The sequence below is a fragment of the Emys orbicularis genome, chromosome 15 (genome assembly GCF_028017835.1).
Source record: "Emys orbicularis isolate rEmyOrb1 chromosome 15, rEmyOrb1.hap1, whole genome shotgun sequence".
NCBI classification, from domain to species: domain Eukaryota; kingdom Metazoa; phylum Chordata; order Testudines; family Emydidae; genus Emys; species Emys orbicularis.
In genome coordinates, this window is record NC_088697.1 from 16698565 (window position 1) to 16718465 (window position 19901).

At 50.7% G+C, this 19901-nt stretch overlaps 1 protein-coding gene across 1 annotated transcript in view; it reads right to left on the minus strand.

Moving 5' to 3' along the window:
- Positions 1–19901, minus strand: part of SLC37A2 (solute carrier family 37 member 2) — a 56704-nt gene that overhangs the window by 16672 nt on the left and 20131 nt on the right. Inside the window, exons 2-9 of the mRNA XM_065417145.1 lie at positions 15864–15945; positions 15044–15131; positions 13340–13418; positions 11693–11828; positions 7497–7573; positions 5320–5486; positions 2589–2626; positions 169–327 (exon numbers count right to left, since the gene is read on the minus strand). Of these exons, the coding sequence (XP_065273217.1) occupies positions 169–327; positions 2589–2626; positions 5320–5486; positions 7497–7573; positions 11693–11828; positions 13340–13418; positions 15044–15131; positions 15864–15945 (826 nt within the window). The remainder of the gene's footprint in view (positions 1–168; positions 328–2588; positions 2627–5319; positions 5487–7496; positions 7574–11692; positions 11829–13339; positions 13419–15043; positions 15132–15863; positions 15946–19901) is intronic.

A 19901-nucleotide genomic window follows, 5' to 3' on the forward strand; every position in this document is an offset into this window, starting at 1 on the left:
ACTGAGCTATACCTCCCCCAATACGGCCATTCTCAGGTTCAGCTACACACCTTGGACTTCACCTAAGTCGGTGCCGGTGTACAGTAAGTGGCATCCCAAATCCCACAGGACATTAGCCCCCTGCTCAGAATACTCTGGACCCACTAGCTGCCTGGTTCTTCTACTCACAGGTATCCGGAGGGCTCCTAAGAAGCTGATGGCTTCTGGCTGCTCAGCTGGTTCTCTGGGATACTCTGAAGAATCGATAGTGTTTTCTCGGCTACAGCTCCCATCATCAGTGGAGCGCGTCACTTCAGGGTCTTTCTCCTCCGATTCTTCCGATTCCGTCTGAAACCAGATTAGCCCAGCAGTTTACACTCAGGCAGCTGGAGCAGAGTGTGTCCATACCCTGGCCTGGTACACCTGTCGAGCCCAGCCCTCCCCTTGGTTGCAGGTACAACTTATTCTCATGCTCAGGCCCATCAGTATAATGGGATGAAGTATTGCATAGCCACACAACTGCGTAACAAGCCTGCTGTTTCAGGGGCAGGCATTATAGGCCCCCCGTGTAGGGCCCTCGCTCCTGGGATCACAAACCTCAGTTGTCATTTAAAAAGAAACAAAAAACACAAACAAACACACACCAAAAACTGCTTCTAGCCCTTATGGCTGCAGACACTTGGGTCATGTTTCCAAGCTGAACCAAGGCAGTGACACCTGCCTGAGTTTGCAGACAGCCTGAAACAATAGCTGACAAATGAGCTTTGCCATTCATCTCAATGGATTTGTTAACAGTGAAAGCCACTGCTGGGCGGGGTGGGGGGGGCCTGCCATCACCACCAGAACAGGGGCTCTCACTGCTGCCACTCCATCATCAGTTCTCGTGGGGTGATGTCAGCAGAGTCCATCCCCCGAAGTTCTCTGCTCAGGGTCGTGGAGGCAGAGTCCTCGCTGCTCAGGCAGCCCAAGGTCCCCAGAAGACGGAACAGTGATTTTCAGTTTTCCCAGAAAGGAGGGTGGTAGCCCTGCCTGACTCCAACCAGCTCACATGGGCAGCCCCTGCCAACACTGCCCCAGGCAGGACAAGGTCCCAATGCCAGTTCTGAGGCTGTGCCAAGGGCTCCATGCTGCCTTAAATTCATGGAGGTTAAGTCCATTAATGGCTATTAGCCAGGATGGGTAAGGAATGGTGTCCCTAGCCTCTGTTTGTCAGAGGGTGGAGATGGATGGCAGGAGAGAGATCACTTGATCATTACCTGTTAGGTTCACTCCCTCTGGGGCACCTGGCATTGGCCACTGTCAGTAGACAGGATACTGGGCTGGACAGACCTTTGGTCTGACCCAGTACAGCCATTCTTATGTAATCTGGCTCTGGGTTTAAGAGATTGACAGGGCTAAGGGCTTGTCTACATGGGGACGTTTACCAGCAGAACTACACTGGTATAATTCTATTGCCACAGTGCAATAAGAATGTCCACACAGAAAGTTGTACTGAATAAAGCAGTGTCATTATACCAGTACATTTCTCTGGGTAGACCAGCCCTAATAGAGCAGGAATGTGGCAGGCCATGGCTAAAACATGTACCAAGGTGCACTGGTTTATTCAGTACACCTTGGTACTGCAAACGTGGGGGTATTCAGGTCAGGAATGAATTGTGCATTGACAGTTACACCTGCCTGCCGCCGGTGCTGCTAATCCCACTGCCTGAGTGCTGGACACATATCAGGCTGCGTCCGAGTTTCAAGAGGAAAACTTGCCAACAGTACAAACTCCATTTTTCCTCTCCTTCCCTCCCCCCACCCCAGCTTTTCTATTTGTTCCGGGGGGGCGGGGGAAGGAAGAGAAAAGGGGGGAAACGGAAAGATTCAGTTTCTATCAAGGCTGCATGAGGCTGGGAGGAGGGAGACGGTGGATTTAACCAACCAACCAACCACCCACCCACTTTTCCATGAAGTTTCATTTTAGAAAAAAGTTCATTAAAAATAAATAAATAAATAATAATAATAATGTCAAGCAGCTGTCAGCAGCCCTTCTTAGGTTCTGCCGAAGAGCTGCCTGGTCAGTGCCACTCACGCAGAGCAGCTTGGCACCCTCGCTAAGTGATGTGTCTCTAGCCCTGCAAAGTGCTCTTAGCGAGGGAGGCCACATGGCTAATGAAAGTAGGAAAGCTCAGAGCCCCACTTGTGTCATGGGATCAATGTGCCTCCGTCGAGGCATCTGAACAGGGGACATGCCAAGAACTTTACAATGCATCTCCACACAGGTGTCCTGGGGAAATTGGTTGGAATCTATAAATAACCTGTAACAACATGTGAGCTACACAACAGCACACGAGCCAGATTTCAACAGCCAAAGCATCAGGAACACCCTCCTTGAGCAATTCTGCATCTCTGGTTAACTTGTGCCATTCCCATGGCTGCACATCAGAGCTTTTGCTGTACCACAGCAGAGTGAATTGCTAGCCCCACACCAAGGAAATGGGAAACCTTCTGGAAGCTGGGGTCTGGAACCGTGTTCCCTGGAAATGGCACTGCCCTTGCTGAGAGGGAAGAGGAAACACCGCCTAGCCCCGGATTCCTCAGAGAGCTTGGAAAGGAAGTTAACTTACATGGTGTAGAGGTGGGTTACAATCAACGTCTTCAGGATCTGAAAGAGAGAGAGATTCCACGTGACTGCCACACACAACCACCCCATTGCATCCTCCCGTTACCTCAGCACACGTACAACAGCCAGTGTGGGAAGCTAATCCAGCAGTCCCTAGTCTGTAGCATGTGTGCAGGCCGCCCCACAGGACAAGAGCTTTCCTGTGCACTAACTCAGGAGTCCCCCAACTAGGAAAAGGAAAGTGCAAACCCTTGTGCGGTGTGCCCCAACATTTCATGCTACAAGACCTGAAGAATAAAAGGCCCCAGTTATGGCAATCTGAAAAGCAGGTCCAAGATTCAGCAGTGACGGCAAAGCCAAGGCTCAGCTGCAGCTCACAGTAAAGGTGACGACTTTAGAGACCAGTGACTATTTCCTAAAGTGAAGTGAACTGGAAGACCCCAAGTGTTCCCAAGGGGCTCATTTCCCCTCCATTTTCCAGCTGCACAGATGGGTGGGAGAGGACCTTGGCTTTTATGGGGAGCATGCCTGGTGGGCAACAGATCTATACACCTCTAGGGGAGCTCAGAGACCAGAGCACTGGCGGTAAAAACTTAGCGGACACAGTTTAGGTCAGCCATGCAGAGCAATAGCGTGGCCGGGATAGGGAAGCAGTTGTATCATCACGTGCCACTAGATGGCAATAGCTATTTGTTGTTTCCATTCAAAGAGCTCCTAGTCTGAAGTTTAAAGGTGCTCTGAGCTGTCTGAGCCCCGTGGGGCAAGAGACACAAAGGGTCAGATTGACAAGGTATCTAGGCACCTAAAGATGCAGAGAGGTACCTAAGAACATAAGAACGGCCAGACTGGGTCAGATGAAAGGTCCATCTAGCCCAGTGTCCTGTCTTCCAACAGTGGCCAACGCCAGGTGCTTCAGAGGGAGTGAACAGAACAGGGCCATTTATCAGGTGACCCATCCCCGTCATACACTCCCAGCTTCTGGCAGTCACATGCTAGGGACACCCAGAGCATGGGGTTGCCTCCCTGCCCAGCTTGGCTAACAGCTGTTGATGGACCTATCCTCCATGAACTTAGTTAATTCTTCTTTGAACCCAGTGATACTTTTGGCCTTCACAACATCCCCTGAGTTCCACAGGTGCCTAACTTGGACACTTTTGTACATCCCACTAGGCACCTCTCTGCATCTTTAGGTGCCTCAATCCCTTTGTAAGTCAGGGCCTGGCCCAACGTTCCCTTTAGCTTTGGGGTCCCCATACATCAGTGGGTAGCAATCACAGCAGCGCACCGCGTGAGGATTCTCATGGAATCTGACTGGGAGGCTTTTCCCTTAGGTGACCCCATGTACCCCAAAGAGCTTTGAAAGCTGTCCACACTAAGGTACCATGCCTCCAGCAGAGATCTTTGTGGCTGCAATGGGGCATATGAGCTCCCAGGAACTGCCCTCTCCTCACTGCTGTCCATGCTTCACTTCTCTGGATGTCAAGAGGCTCCATTGTAAGAGTTCAGCCCTACAGCAGACAACTTCCTGGATTCACATGGCTGCAAAAGCCCCACACAGCAGCTGCGACATGCTAAGCTTGGAAGTGGGCCCCAGCTTAGTGCAGCTTTCCCTATGGCTAGCTCCCATGCTGCCGATTTACGGCTCTGCGTGCCAGTTGGAAAGACGCTCAGCAGCTCACCAGCGTGTGCCACCACGGAGAGAGGCTGCCAGGGCCCGAGGTGCACATGCTAAGAGGGATAAGAGATTTTGCAGTCACTCCCCTCGGGCATGGCTCTTCTAGGACCTCATGTTCCCTGGAGAGCCAAACCCCTTTCCAAGGTTTTCATTCTTATTATCGGCCCATCATTTTCTAGTGTTTCCCCAGAGAGTCTCCACATGGCCACGCAGGCCTGTACTACAGAGGACAGTCCCATATGGACCCCCAAAGGTAGACAAGCCTTTCAAGCTCTAAAGACAAGAGATAACACTGACTTCTGTGCATGAGAACCACCCCGACACCACCTACTGTTTCCACACAGGCCGCTGTACAGGACTTTGGAACCAGGGTCTTTAGCTCAGTAACAAGTCTTGGCTCTTTCCATAGATTGCATGTGCCCAGGTTATCCTCACTCAGAATTCATCAGCTCAACGAGATATTGTAGAATAATCAGTTTTTTGTCCATCAAGAGTCTTCTCTTCACAGTTAGAGCTCTGCCAGCTAGCTCTGATTAACACTGATCTCACAAACACCCATGAGACTAGCATCATTTGTAAAACCCAATTCCTGGGGAGAGTACTCTGACAGCCTGAATCCACAGCCCATGGATATGCTCCAGCACCAACTGGTTCCATCTGCCATTTCCACCAATGCTCCTGCCAGGGAACCTGCTCGCTGGAGGGTTCTCAGACACCAGCACAAAGGGGACAGCGCCCTGCCAGAGGTCAAGCCAATACTGAAGGGAGGTTTCAGCGCCATTCACCAGCTACGCCAGTGTCCTAGAGCTGAAGGGCTTTAGATGCCAGCCCTAAATATTGAATACAGCCAGTTCTCTCCTCGTCACTATGGAGGGCTGGCATGGGGTCAGCAATGCTGCATCTGGTACTGTTCTCCCTGCAGAGGCTACTGGGAAGCTGCCTCCCTCTTTGCCACGTTCTGTATCCACCTTCCCCGCCCCCAGGCCAGCAGAATGCTGCAGCACAGCTAGTCTTCCAACAGGAGGTTGTGATGAAGCATCTAGGCCCAGCTCACACTCACATTCAACGAGGAACAAGAAGCAGACGATTCCCATGATTGCAATGATGATCCCAGGCACGATGAAAGACAGGCCCCAGGCTGACGAAACCCACACTCCAGCGATCAGGGACCCCAGGATGTTTCCTACCGAGGTATGGGAATTCCAGATGCCCATGATCAGACCTCTCCTGATGAAGGAGAAGAGAGAAACCATTAGTACCGCATTTCTGCAGTGCTTGACAGTTATGACCATTTATTGGGATAGACTCTAGTGGATTAGTGGATATGAGATGCTTCCCTGCAGGCCCTCAATGTCCTGCCATTTCCTCCACAACCAGGCCCTATACCGCAGCAGCTAAGAAAGGCTCAACAGGATTCCCAGCTCAGCTGATGTGGGCAAATGGGCGTGCAGGGACCAGGGCACATTCTCTCCTGTTCCAATCTGCAATGCCAATTGGGGGGGGGGGGGGGGAAGCAGAGGGGATTTGGCCAGTGGGCATGAACATGGCCGAGTCTAGTAAGAAGTACCCTGCACCAAAGACTGGGCCAACCTAACCCAAGAGGGAACATGAGAACGCCGTTGATGTATATCCTCCTCCCTAGGAGGAAGGGCCCACAAATTTGGGGACTGAGCCTTGCTCATGTTTTTCCAAGGTCAGGGCATGCATTAGTGATGTGACTGTGCAGCTCCCACTATTGCTTGAAATGGACAAGAATGGGCCAATAGTTCGTAACCAGCAATGTCACTCTGGGTAGCACCATTCCTATATACCGCGAGGGCCCAAACACATCAGAGCTTAGCAACAGAGATACAGTTAAAGCAGTATTCCAGGAAAAGCCAAAGCTAGGGGACACGCGCAGGCCAGAAGAGATGGTCACAGCTACGGACTTTCCGCTGTAAAATCAGAGAGAGGCAAAGATCCAGGAAGGCTGCTACAGGTGGCAGTATCAGCAAAGGAGAAGCATGAACAATGGTGTGACTGTGAAGCAACGTAAGAGGCCCATGATCAGAGGAGAGCTGGGCTGCTTTGAGTCCATGGAGTTTTAAAAACAAGGAGGGATACCACAGAACTGGCTCCCACACGAATGACTATGTGTTTAAGGATGGGCTCCTGCTCCGTATGCGCAGAAGGGGATGTTGCATTCTGCAGAGGCTGGAAACGGGCATGCTAAGGAAGGGAGCTGCAGCAGTCAAGGGAGAGGAAATGAAGGCCTGGATGAGGACTGCAGCAGAGGGGCTCCTGGCAGCAGCGAACACAAGCAGGGGGGAAGGGGGGAATATGCCGATTTACAGCCACAGAAACAGGGAAGGAAGAAAATTCTCCAAATCCAAAGTTATGGCCAGTGAGGACAAGTGGGGGGCTGGCACCATGGGGAGCAATGGCAGAGATGGGCTCTTGCGTGACCAGTTTGTGAAAAAAATTAAAAAAAAAAAAAAATTAATGGAGATATCCTATCTCCTAGAACTGGAAGGGACCTTGAAAGGTCATCAAGTCCAGCCCCCTGCCTTCACTAGCAGGACCAAGTACTGATTTTGCCCCAGATCCCTAAGTGGCCCCCTCAAGGATTGAACTCACAACCCTGGGTTTAGCAGGCCAATGCTTAAACCACTGAGCTATCCCTGTGTATGCTCATCACCCCATCTGATCATGACAGAGGGCCCAGCAGGTGCAACACATATGATCACTAGTTGCTGACATATAAAACAAGGTGGCAATGGCTTATCAAGCCATTGCTGGGTAAACAAACATTCTTCTCAGCACCGATGACTTACCAAGACAGGCCCTGAGTGCTGGAACACCTCAGGAATCTCTGCCCCAAAGCACTGACGGGCAGCTATGCGGAGTGGAAGGAACATAGGGAGATATGCAGTGTGCACAGAGCTTACATTGGCAAATGGCTCAGGGTAGCTGCCTCTTTAATGGTGCTACCATCCTCGCTGGGAAGCCTCAGCATTTTAGGGTCTCCCCTGCCACACAAAAAAGCTGTATTGTAGGACCTTGTGAGAGTTTCAGGCCAGGCCTCGACAGCGCCACCATGACCATAAACCAAAGTTAGTGCACAGGTTTCTGTGCTGGGTGTCGTTTCCTGCCACTGGCAGGGTGTGAATCAGGCACTTCCTCAGGGGACGGGATTAAGCAACAAACACTTGAGAGAAGCCACAACAAAAAGCTTAAGAGATGAAGAAACAGACTCACTTCCCCTTTCCGAACCAGTTCCCAACGCACGTCACTACGGATGGCCAGCCAGTCGTCTGCACCAAACCATTGCAGATCTAGTGGGGAGAGAGCAGGTGTGTCAAGAAGCCATGCAATAGAGTCACAATGTCAGACTGTGCTATCCCCTGCCCCCGTCCCTGGAAAGTTCAGTCCTCCTCTAGGACAGAGGTGTTCTCATTAGCCCACCACACATATCCACCACCCGAATCAGAAAGAAAGTAGTGCCTTACACCCTGACCATGCTCAGGCCATTCACCCCAGCCAGCTTCCCCACCAAAGGAGAAGGAGAAACTCTGTCTGTGGTGCCCAAGTTAAAGGCATGCCAGTCCCACCCTCTCCATGCAGTGGCAGGGAAGGCCAATGAGTGGTGCAGGTACACTTTCACCCATCCAGTAAAGGGAACTATGCAGGGCAGGTTTCAGAAGCGCTACAAGGACATTCATGGAGCTACCATAGGAAGTAGGCCTCCATCTGGATGGAGCTGCAGGCATTCACTGCAGAGGGACATGACATCCACTAGCTCCTGTTGTCTCCATGGAGCTCTGCTCGTAGTGGAAGAGGCTGTTTCCTTCACTAAAGGGAAACACTGCAGTGCTCTTTGGAAAACACCAGTCCCTGATTCCAAAATGGTCAGGCCAAAACCAGAAGCCTGAAGTTCAGATCCCAAGTGCATATTTTGACTCCTAAACAAAGTGGCTGATTTTCAAACATGCTGAGTACCCAACGGCCCCCTGGTAATTCAGCACTTCTGACAAGCCAGGACATTTATTCCAGAACCCAAATACAGATTTGGCAGATTAACTTTAGGTTCCTGCTTTTGAAAAGTGTGGCCTTAATCCTCAGAACCCCTCACCCCATGCAGTAGGCTGGAGGTGTGCAGAAGCAGGGAGCTTGTCACTTGCCCAAGGTCATGCAGCGAGTCAAAGAGAGAGCTGGGATTAGAACTCCTAATCCCTGGCTCCAAGATCAGCCCAATATCGCCTCCCTTGTGCCCAGGGCTGACTGCTCCAGTATGTATGGGATGCTGAAAGCACCCACGCTTTTCAGTGAGTAGCCGGTAAGTTTTCCCTGCTGGACCATTTTACATGCATCAGGAACGTAAGCTATTGCTATACCCCACCTGAAGGCTGGGAATCCCTGCAGTGCCTAGCAATGCTTTCTCAGGCGTTCGGTGATATTTCTGTCTGAAAGTCATTCCAGCAGCAGAACTTTCCATTTAAGTTGCCCTATTTCAATACCACAGCGTTTTCCAACTGCCCTCACCACCTAGGGAGTGAGGAGAGCCTTGGATCTAAGGCACAAGATTATTGAGAAGGTTCTCAGTCTGCCACTAACTCGCTGTGTAACCTTGGACAAGCCACTTCTCTCTGCTCCCTAGTTTTCCATTGGTAAAATGGGGTTAATAAACCTGACCCACTTCACAGGGAGGCTGTGAGGCTAAACTCGTTAAAGTGTAGAAGGTGCATCAAGTCATGCTCAGCATCCCAGTCACTCCTGTAAATAAATCCAGAACCACCCTGAGACATGAAAATAGGTGTCTGAAAGCACTGGGAGTAGGAGATGGTTGGGGGGAGGGGTCTCTGCACTTAGAAGGAGGCCTATGTTTGAAGCGCAAAATCCTGACCCATGACCCAGCCCAAACATCCACTTAGGAAGCATTGGCATGTCAAAACACAAAACGTGAGCAGTACACAAATGAGGCCTTTAGCCCAGGCAGCTGCCCTCTAGATTCCAAAGCTGCAATTAAGGTCTGCACTGCTGGTTGGGAATTCATCCTTTAATAGGCAGTAACAGCCAGGACCCCACCCAGGGCCCCACCAATAGCCAGCTCATTGTGAAATGCTTCCCTGGCATTGCTTGAGGGAACAGAATCCCTGCCAGCAGCAGCAGCTTTGCGGAAATCTGAGCAGCTTCACCGCAGCCCTGGAAGTCAAGGTTTTTCCATTGTGAGGGACGGCGCCTCAGTCTGCAGCTGGGATATTTTGGGGAGTCAAGTTTTGCTGCACCCCACGTCAAAGTGGCAGGTTTGACGGCATATTTCTTATCAGAGAAACTGGAGCAGGAAACTGGAACAGGAACCTGCAATTACAGGTTCAGGAAACGTGGCTGTTGCCAGTAGGTTACATTTCATCAGCACTTGTGCCAATTGCCTCTGGTACAGGCTGTCTGGTGAAGCAGAGATTTGCAGGGCTGCATCTGGGACATCAATGTTGAGAAATAGCCATATTTCCTGCTACTTGCTCTCCATTGGCAATAGACAGGGCTAGTGGGTCAGGGAGATTTCCCGACACTCCTGTAACGTAGCACATCTAGGGAACTTTTACAGGTTGTTTTCTGTTAATAGGCCCCTCCATTTCCTGTTCCTACCTGAGCAGGAATGAGAGTACTTGGCACAGAGGGGTCTGGGGTGCACCATCTGGACCCCAGATGAAGTGCCTGAGATAGCAACGTTCTTCTGAACAGAGTTATTTAGCTTTTGGTTTCTTCCAGTGGTTCATAGCAAGAGGGTGCGAGGAGGGAATCTGAAGAATAGGGACAACACTTTTTTCCTCCAGGCCCTATCAGCTTGCAGAGAATATCTGTGCAGCCTACTCTGGATGAAATCAGAGTGGAGGAGATGAACATCTCTCTGATCCTGAAGGAGACGCAGCCTTGCACTGCTCTGTAGCCTGGGTCTCCCTCAGGTAACACAGTCTGCCAGCTCTAGTCACTTGCTAGTTTTTCCACACTGGTCATTCTGCTCCAGCCTGGCTGCTGTAAGTTTGGGAGCATTTCAAGCCTCCCATTTCTTAAAATGTCCTAGGAAGTGCCCTGTTCTTGCTAGCACTTTGGAACAATCACATTAGAGAGAGCTCCTGGAGAATCCACTGCAGACGTCACACCGACTCAGGACACCATGGAAAGTTTCTGCACACTTAGGCGGATGCCTGGCCATGCCAAGAGTATCGGTTACCTTGCTTGTTCTTTCATACTGGGTGGGAGGGAGGGAAGAGAAACAGAACAGGTTTGTGGTTTGGCTTTGCATTCCTGGCTCTCTGGGCTGGTCAGAGGAACTGAACCCCAAGCTGGTTTAAGAGCAGGTTAGACAAACACCTGTCAGGAATGGTTTAGATTATACTTAGTCCTGCCACGAGTGCAGGGGACTGGACTAGATGACCTCTCGAGGTCCCTACCAGTCCTATGATTCTATGATCACATCAAAGGCTGCAGAAGCAAGTACTGAAAAGAACCCATCAGGCAGGACAAAGAGAAACTCCCGAAGTTACTGAGAAACTCACACAATAGCCTTTACTCCAAAGGATGCTGAGGATTCCCCTCGGGAAACTCAGCCTTTTTTAATGATCACACATTAGGCTGCTCCCATCAAACCAGGACATTTAATTACAGCTTTGCCGATGCACAGATTTAAGGCCATTATGATAAACTATTCTGCCCCCTTACACAAGGCACGCCAGAGCTTCCCTCCAGTAATTCCTGCACTGAGCCCCATCACTTGTGGCTGAGTTAGCGCATAGCTTTTAGCAGGAAGTCCGATATGGTTTAAAGATTCCAAGTGGCTGAGAAGCACCATGTACCTGCAGAGGCGTTCCAAAGAAACTCTTAGGGCAGGTCTACACTAGGGGGACCAGATGTCCCGATTTTATAGGGACAGTCCCGATTTTGGGGTCTTTTTCTTATATAGGCTCCTATTACCCCCCGCACCCCCGTCCCGATTTTTCACACTCACTGTCTGGTCACCCTAGTCTACACTTACTTCCTGGTCCGGCCGTAAGCAATCGATCTTCTGGGATCGATTTATCGCGTCTTGTCTAGACGCGATAATCGATCCCGGAAGTGCTCGCCGTCGGTACTCCAGCTCAGTGAGAGGAGTACGCAGCATCGACGGGGGAGCCTGCCTGCCGCGTCTGGATCCGCGGTAAGTTCGAACTAAGGTACTTCGAATTCAGCTACGTTATTAACGTAGCTGAATTTGCGTACCTTAGTTCGAAGTTGGGGGTTAGTGTGGACCAGGCCTTGGCTTGCTGATTGCATGCAGACTCTTCAGAGGTATTGAACTCCCTGCTCTGCACAAGGGATTTCCACAGAGTGAAAATCCAGCCAATAGATTGCACCCAACGTTGTGGTCAGTTAAGCATTTCAGAACAGATGGTAGGTGAAGGCCAGGGACGCCTTACCTGGATGATGATGTAGTACCAGAGAACGTGGATTTCCCAGAAGTAGGCCAGGCCAAACAAGGAAGTGAACATTCCACTCAGCACCATCCCTCCCGACAGGTAATAGCGCAGTGGGAGGCGCTCACCAAAGATGCCGCTGCACAGAGGAGGGGAGGAGGGGAAAGAGCATTAACAGCCACCCACATGCACCCTGCCAGCTCAGCAATGCTTTACACAAGGGCTGGGACATGCTTATGGAAGGCTACAGCCTTCCCAGCTCTGTGAAATGCGAGGCCCATCTCTGCATGCAGCGAGGCTGAGGGGGCTGTCTGAACTCCAGAGACACAGAGCTACTTTCCTCCCAAGCAGGAACAAAACCCAGAACCAAACCCAAAATGCCATCCTGATCCTCTCACCCCTGAGCAGAATGAGCCTTAGATGCGGCCTTGTATCTCTTCACCATGGCATCTTCCTAATGTTCAACTCTTCGAGTCCCCCTCCCCTCTCAATGGCTCTGGTTGTCTCGGTGTGGAGTGCTGAAGTCATATCTCACAGGCATTGGGCCAAGTTATCATTTATGTGCCGTGCTGGCTGAGGCCAGGTGCCATAAGTCACCAACCCAATGCAGCGTCCCCAGGACAGACCTAGTATGTGGTCTCCTCCCAGCTGCACCCAGACCGGAGACCAGCCCGCCATCCCACTCAGCCCAGATCAACACAGAAACCAACCTGACCTCTCAAACAGGCTGGACACATTTCAGATACAACCCCCTGAAGCTGCCGTCACAAACAACAAACTGATAAGAAACCTGCTAAAGTGTTCACAGCCTGTAGCACCTGTGATGGATGTTATTTACCAAGCTGGAGCGCAAGTCATTTCTTATCCCCACAGGGTTATTTTCCGGGGTAGGGGAAGGGCAAACGCCACCCAAAATCATCATCATAACCCAACAGCAAGCTCCAATAGAGGGAAAAGTCAGCATTCTAGGAACAGAACAAGGTGGCTGAAATTCCATGCTAGGGCTACACCGATTCCACTGGCAGCGATAGCCAGAGTCTAAGGGAAAGGGAAGGGTCTGTACAGACCAGTCAGCTAGGGCGCTTGGAATCACTGGGCTGAAGCAGGAAAGAGAAATGGGGATCAATTTATTCTCAGTGCCGGGAGGCCAGTTCAAAGTTTGTCTTCCCTTCATCTTGCTTGACAAGAGACGTGACCAAAGAGCACTGGTGCTGCAGCTTTCTGCCAGGGTCTAGCTCCCTAAGGGACGTTCCACTTCTTAACAATCAGTCATTGGCATTATGCAGCACCATTCACCCAACACATTCCAGAATGGTTTACATCAGCTTCATGCATCACTGAAATGCAGCCACTTCTGGGGTGCAAGGTAGCAACATTGGCTATGCTACATGTCCTGTGCTTTTGAGGCTACCAGGGACATGTAGGAAGCCAGAATCAGACTGTCTGGCCCAGCTTTTGTCCAAGACACCATCATTGAGCCAGGGAAAGATACCACCCCGAAGCAAGAGCCAGTACACCTGTTGGCAGCTATGCAGTTGGAAAGCTCTCATGGGTCTGTGGAATGGAGGTGATCACAGTGAGGCATCTGGGGGAGGATCTGAGATGTAACCGTCTCCTCCCCACATGCTGGTGGTGCTCGCATGTCCATACCTGATAAACATTCCAATGGCATAGGCAACCAAGAAGGCATTGTCCAGGGCACCAAAGAGCTCTTTGTAGTTAGCCTGATCTGGAAAACAGGTGACAATGCAGGCAGAAACCAGCATGTTAAAGAGCAACAGGCTGGAGTAGCAGGACTCCCAACTGCAGTCTCTGCCCACTCTCCCCACCTCAGCACCGCGGGGATGCTTCAAGACCTGGAAGGTGGGCTTGCTGCTAGCTATATTTTCAGGGTTTAAGCCTATATTTTAGAGAAGCCCTGCATCTCATTCACATCCACAGGGGATATTGCTCTCTCCCACTCCCGCCCCAATGCAGGTTATCACTTTGTGCTCCCAGCAAGGCTCAGAGACCCTCAGAGCTGAATTGCCGAGTGCCTCACTCACTGCTTCAGGGATCAGATTTTTAAGAGTAGAGCAGAAGCTTGTGTATTTAAACATTACCTCACTGCTCTTCACCCCACACCCCCCAAAACAAAGTATAATTATCCCCATCTACCAAAGGGGACTGAAGGTACGAAGAGGGGATGGGACAATGCAGCAGAACTGGGATTCAAACTCGGGACTTTGCCTCCTGAGCTCATTCCTCCAGGCCAGTGATTCTCAACCAATGCGACAGGAAAGGAAGGAGGCATTGACTATGTTCTTACAGTCTACAGCACAGAGGCTCTCACTCCCACACCTCCTGACCCTTCAAGGGGAAGTGTTCTCGGTCAACCTCTCAGCATGCACCGACCACTCCATTGGCTTGGCGCTGTACGCATGGCGATGCTGTTTACACTCTTTTACAGTCAATGTAAGAGAGTTTCAAAAACGTGACTTTGAGTAAGGGGTGCCCGCCTGAAAAGGTGGAGGAGCATGGTTCTAGGCCGTGCTAAGCCGCACTGCTTTCAGAAACGACGCCTTCTCTGAATGCCAGGACACCCCACGATGGTGCCAGCTCTGGCGGTTTCTGTTACATGCCTGTTTTCCACTAGGCACCTGCCCTTTGTACCGGGGACATGAGGCAAAAGCACACTGGGCACTGCTCAGCTGGTTAATGGCCTCCAATTGGCTCTGATTAGCAACTGCCAAACCCAGGTGCTCCGGGAACCCGACCCTCAGCTAACGTGCTAATGAGACTCATAAGTACGTTGTAAACACATTAAGGCTCCCGAGTAAGGTCATTAATCACGTTATGAATCTATTTGCCAGAGCACTGCCAATTCTTAATATTTGATCGAACTTCCTGGGGTCACAGTCTAGGGCGGAGGCACACAGGCTCAGTCATGGCTTGCTCTTGGAGAAGGGGCTGGGGCCCCAACAGGCAATGCAGAGGCACTGGAAATTGCTGGCCCCGAGGGTTACCCAAGCAGCACTCCTACAAAGCCAGGGTCGCAGCAGCAGCATGGGGAGTGTGGCAGAGGGACATGGACAGGCTAGGGGCAGATAATGAGGGCTCCCAGCCAGGCAGACTGAGCAGTCTCTGTAATTTCTGCCCAACCATTAGAGCCTCCCACCCAAACACCTTCCTGGAGACCTTGGACCAAGTGACTGGCAGCGATCTGGGCACTGAGCTCAGAGGTGAAGCCCTCCTGGCTGCTCCCGGCACGTGAGGGAAGGGAGCTGTGCTCGCCTGCGCTCTTTGCAGCTCAGAGCGCAGCCGTCCAGAGGAGCTGGGTGGGAGGCCCATGGCACTCAGTCAGGAAGCTCTTACCAAAGGGAGCCCAGTCACACCACGTGGTGCTGTTGGTGCCATTGGGGGGAATCCTTCCCAGAGAAGAGCAGTTGGTGTGCAGCTCGCTCTGTGGACCAAACAAGGAAAGAAAAGGCTGAAGAGTCCAGGTCTCCTTCAAAAGGCATCTTCACACAAGAACAAGAGGCAGCTCCCACTTCTTGTTTCCCTCCTGCACACACTCACACTGCCCACCCCACAGCCTGTCCCCAACCCAGCACCTCCCAGACACCCCCCCCCACCCCCATGTGCTCTCTGCTTCTCCATGCCCTCTGGCTACCCTGCCCCCACCAGCTAGTGCCTTTTAAGCACCCTTGGTACCTAGGATAGCTTGACTGAAGTCTCCCTGATGCTGCTTGTCCACGTTTCAGGCACCAGGAATGGTATTGAATACCCCTGTGTGAAGGTTTGAACCTACATGACACAGATCCTCCTCAAGGGAAAAGCCTTGCCAGAGTGACTGAGGATCTGAGAAGCCGCCCGAAGAGAGAATCTGGAGAACTCTTCTTCCTGACCCTTGCCCAAACATCTCTTAATAAAGCGCACTAGGATGAGACACTAGTGCGCCAGGCCAATGGCTGCAAGCAGCTCACTGCTGGCTGTGGAGGTAATGGTGAGACCAGGCCATTGGCAGGGTGCAGGTACTGGCGCGTGGGGTGGGCGGGGGCCTGCAACACCATCAGACTCATGCATTAACAGTGGGTTGGGGAGCTGGCCAGAACAGGACTAATTACAGAAGCAGAAATCTCATCTCATGAGCATGGGGCCACACTACGTGTTACACTCCAGGTACAGCACTTACCTTCACAATGCTAATGGGTTTGCGAGAGAGATGGAAACTGGCATAAAACAGGAATGTCAGCACAAGCGTTAGCCCCCGATACCTGAGTGGGGGAAGAACAGGAAAACAGCACAAGTGAGCGAGACAAGGCATTAAAATGGAGAGGAGCCATATCATTAGCACCAGGGTCGGGGATAGCGCAGTCACAGTCTGTGCTAGTCACTGCTCTGCCAGGTAAGAGCTGGGGACAAGCCTGACCCCTTTCCCCACCATCATGGAGCAAGGAGACTCTGTGGACACATGGGCAGGATCCTACCCACAACCCTGACCCACAAGCTGGAAGAACTCCACTTCCCATATGTAGAGGTCCAGGGGAGCGTGGCCTGAACATGGCACTGGCTCCACCTTAAGTGGGTCTGAAACAAGCTTCCACCCCATTCCAGAAACCCTCAGTTGACTGGTGCACCACTTCTTTCATCACACCCCTGGGGCTGCAGAGGCAGGTTACTGGTCGGATTGGGCCATAGAAGTTACATAGGTGAAAGAGACACAGATGGGCTTCTAGTCAATCCACCCACCTATGATGCTAGGTGGAACAAGTTAGTTCCAGCAATCTCTATGTTTAAATTCCGTAACTGGTCCCATTTTAAGAGATTCTTCTGACTCTGTTTGAGACGTTCCCACACCCATTTGCAGAAAGCCTTTGATACTTAGCAGTAGAAATTCCTTCCATGACACAAATGCCTTTTTCCTTCTCCCATAAATTTCAGTTCAGCATTTCATGAACTATAAACCGTTCAGTCTCCATTCCCCTTCCCACACTCCTCAGGGAAGTGTTGTCATCAGTTATCATCTAGGAAGGCTGCCAACACCCGACTCACAATGCCACGGTGGCAGCAGACATGCTGAGAGGGCCTGGAGCTGCAAGAGCAGCTGTAAAATTGACGGTTGGTGATGTGGGGGTGGGGAACATGCGTGTGGAGGGGAGGGAAAAAAAGAGAGCAGAGCTGCCTGGATTCAGCATCTGGCCCCAGGGACCCATTTCTCCCTCCCTTGGGGACACCACATTCAGCCGGTGCGCCCCCAACTTCCAGGGGTGGGGAGAGAGGAGTACCCCATCCTCCTACACCTCCCCAGAGCCAGCAGTCCACACCTCTGAGAGAAAACAGCCTTCTCCTGCTGCCAGCTAGTATAGCTAGTCCAGTAATTCAGGTGATAGAAGTCTGGACTGCAGAAGGCCCAAGGTTCAAAGCCCATTCACGATTCATCATGAGAGACTGTTATAGTCATAGCTATATCATTTGCTTTTATTTTTTCCTCTCCAACTTTAAAACAAGAAACTGCATGCGCACACACACACACACACACACACACACACACACACGTTAAATAAAAAACTGCATTTAAAGAACATTTCGGTTACAGAGTAAAAGCGCCCAAAAATTAGGAAATGCAAGATTTATTGCTGCCCAAGCAACCTTAGTTTGGTGCCCTTGTGCATATGCACTATGATACAGTCTTTAGTTCCATGATTACATGCTAGTTTTTTTCCACAGGACCCTGCCTCATTCAGTGAGAGAAGTGAAGAGAATGAAATTAAGGTTATGTGGACAACTGTAAATCAGGGGTCTCCTAACTTTTGAGTGCTTGATGTAGTAACCTAAATAGCTTTGAACAGGTTTTGTCTGTTTGTCTTTGGTTTTTGCCTGTAAAATAAATATCTATATTTTAGTAGCAAACAAAGGTGATCAGGATCGGGGCCCCATTGTCTTTCCTTGTTTGGACAGCACAATCTCGGCCCTGAAGGCTCACAACATAAAGGCACAACAAGAGAAGGGAAGGGAAGGGGAGGGGGCAGAATTGAGGATGCGAGCAAGCAAAAGAACCTGGTGAACAAGTCATCCCATCAGATGGGTGGCATTTCAGGGGAGGATAAAGCTAGGGAGGAAGGGAGTACAGAAAGAAAGGGGAGAGGAATAGTCACAGCTTGTCACCTGCCTAGCTTTGATCACCATCAGGGCAAGGGTTAGTCTGGAGCAACCTGAGAAGGTTTTGATAGAGGCTGCTTGGATTTTACCTAGGAGATTCCCCCCACCCTTCCAACCACATGGGACAATGGGAAACAGCCCAGAGGTGGGTAGGAGAGAAGCTGACTGGTGGGCAGTGAAGCCTGGGAGCACTGCCAGAAGGAAGGTGGGGATCCATGTGTTAAGTTATTGGACCAGCTAAGCAGGATGGGATTAAGTGATGAAGGGCCTTAAGAAAGGTGAAGGCAAGAAGCTTGTATAGGTAAATGGGCGGCAGCGGAGGGATGCAGAGGGGGCTGACAGGGTCCAAGCAACAAGCCAAGGTGGTGATTTCAGCACCAACAGCACATATAGACATAAGGGGAGCAGGAGTGGAGCAGCCACAGCGGGACACACTGAGGCCTCGACAGGCATCTGGCTATGTGGGCAGAGAGGAAAGGCTGGATTTCAGAGATGTCATATAAGGAAGTGCACATAGTAAGAGAACCAAAAAAGTGCCACCGTGGCCAAACAATGAAGAGCAGAGAGGCAAAAAGGCATCCCTTAAAAAGTAGAAGTTAAATCCTAGTGAGGAAAATAGAATGGAGCATAAACTCTGGCCAACGAAGTGTAAAAATATAATTAGGCCAAAAAAGAATTTGAAAAACAGCTTGCCACTCAAAAAGTAATAGCAAAAAAAAAATTAAGTACATCAGAAGCCTGCTAAACAACCAGTGGGGCCAATGGACGATCAAGTTGCTAAAAGAGCACTCAAGGACGATAAGGCCATTGTGGATAAACTAAACGAATTATTTGCATCTGTCTTCACGGCTGAGGATGTGAGGGTCTGGCTCTGGTCTGGGTACCCAAGCATCTCGCAATACTTACCAGATAAGGAAGTATTCCTAACACAGGGGAATCTGGGGAGCCCATGGAATGGAATCAGACTGTCCGTACTAACGGAACTTTGGCACCTCAAGCCGGAGCTTTGCCCTGACCTCAAGGCATGTTTTCCCAGGTGTGGATGCAGTTCACAGAAAGGCCTAATGTAAAATGGCACTCTCTATCCTCAGATATCTGCTCCCTGGGTGCAACAGAATCAAATCCGATTTGAGTGACAAAATAAAATTATTTATTGCTTTTTACTTCCTATTGCTCCACAGAGCAATAGAGGAGAGAGTGGGGGGGGGGGGGGGGGAAATCTATTCCTTCTTGTGCATCAACACAATTGTTTGTGGAGTTCCAGCGTCACACCTACGCAAGCTCCGGAAGGTTGCCCAGGAGTCTCTGAGAGCAGAACTCAGCCTATGGAACCTTTATTGCAGCTAATGCACAAAGCAATCAGTACCCACTTTGACTCCCGGATGCCAGGTTGAATTTGCAGGGCTGGCAGTTAGAAGAGCCTGCTTTGAATTTGTAGATTGAATGCATTTAGCACGGAGCCTGATGGACAAAGATGGGATCACTGGATGACACACTTACTAAGACACGGTGTGACACACGTGGAATATTGGTCCCACCAGGGCAAGTTAATGGGCAGGGGACATGGTACAGAAGCACCCACTCCCTACGTATACAGATAGAGACCCAACCACTTGGGAAGAGGGCGACTTTTGATATGGTCTCCCACAGTATTCTTGCCAGCAAGTTAAAGAATTATGGATTGGATGAATGGACTACAAGGTGGACAGAAAGCTATCGGGCTCAACAGGTAGTGATCAACAGCTCGACGTCTAGTTGGCAGCCGGTATCAAGCAGAGTGCCCCAGGGGTCGGTCCTGGGGCCGGTTTTGTTCAACATCTTTATTAATGATCTGGAGGATGGGATGAATTGCACCCTCAGCAAGTTCACAGATGAGCAAAAAAAAATTTAAATACATCAAAAGCAGAAAGCCTGCTAAACAACCAGTGGGGCCACTGGACGATCGAGATACTAAAGGAGCACTCAAAGATGATAAGGCCATTGCGGAGAAACTAAATGAATTCTTTGCATCAGTCTTCACTGTTGAGGATGTGAGGGAGATTCCCAAACCTGAGCCATTCTTTTTGGGTGA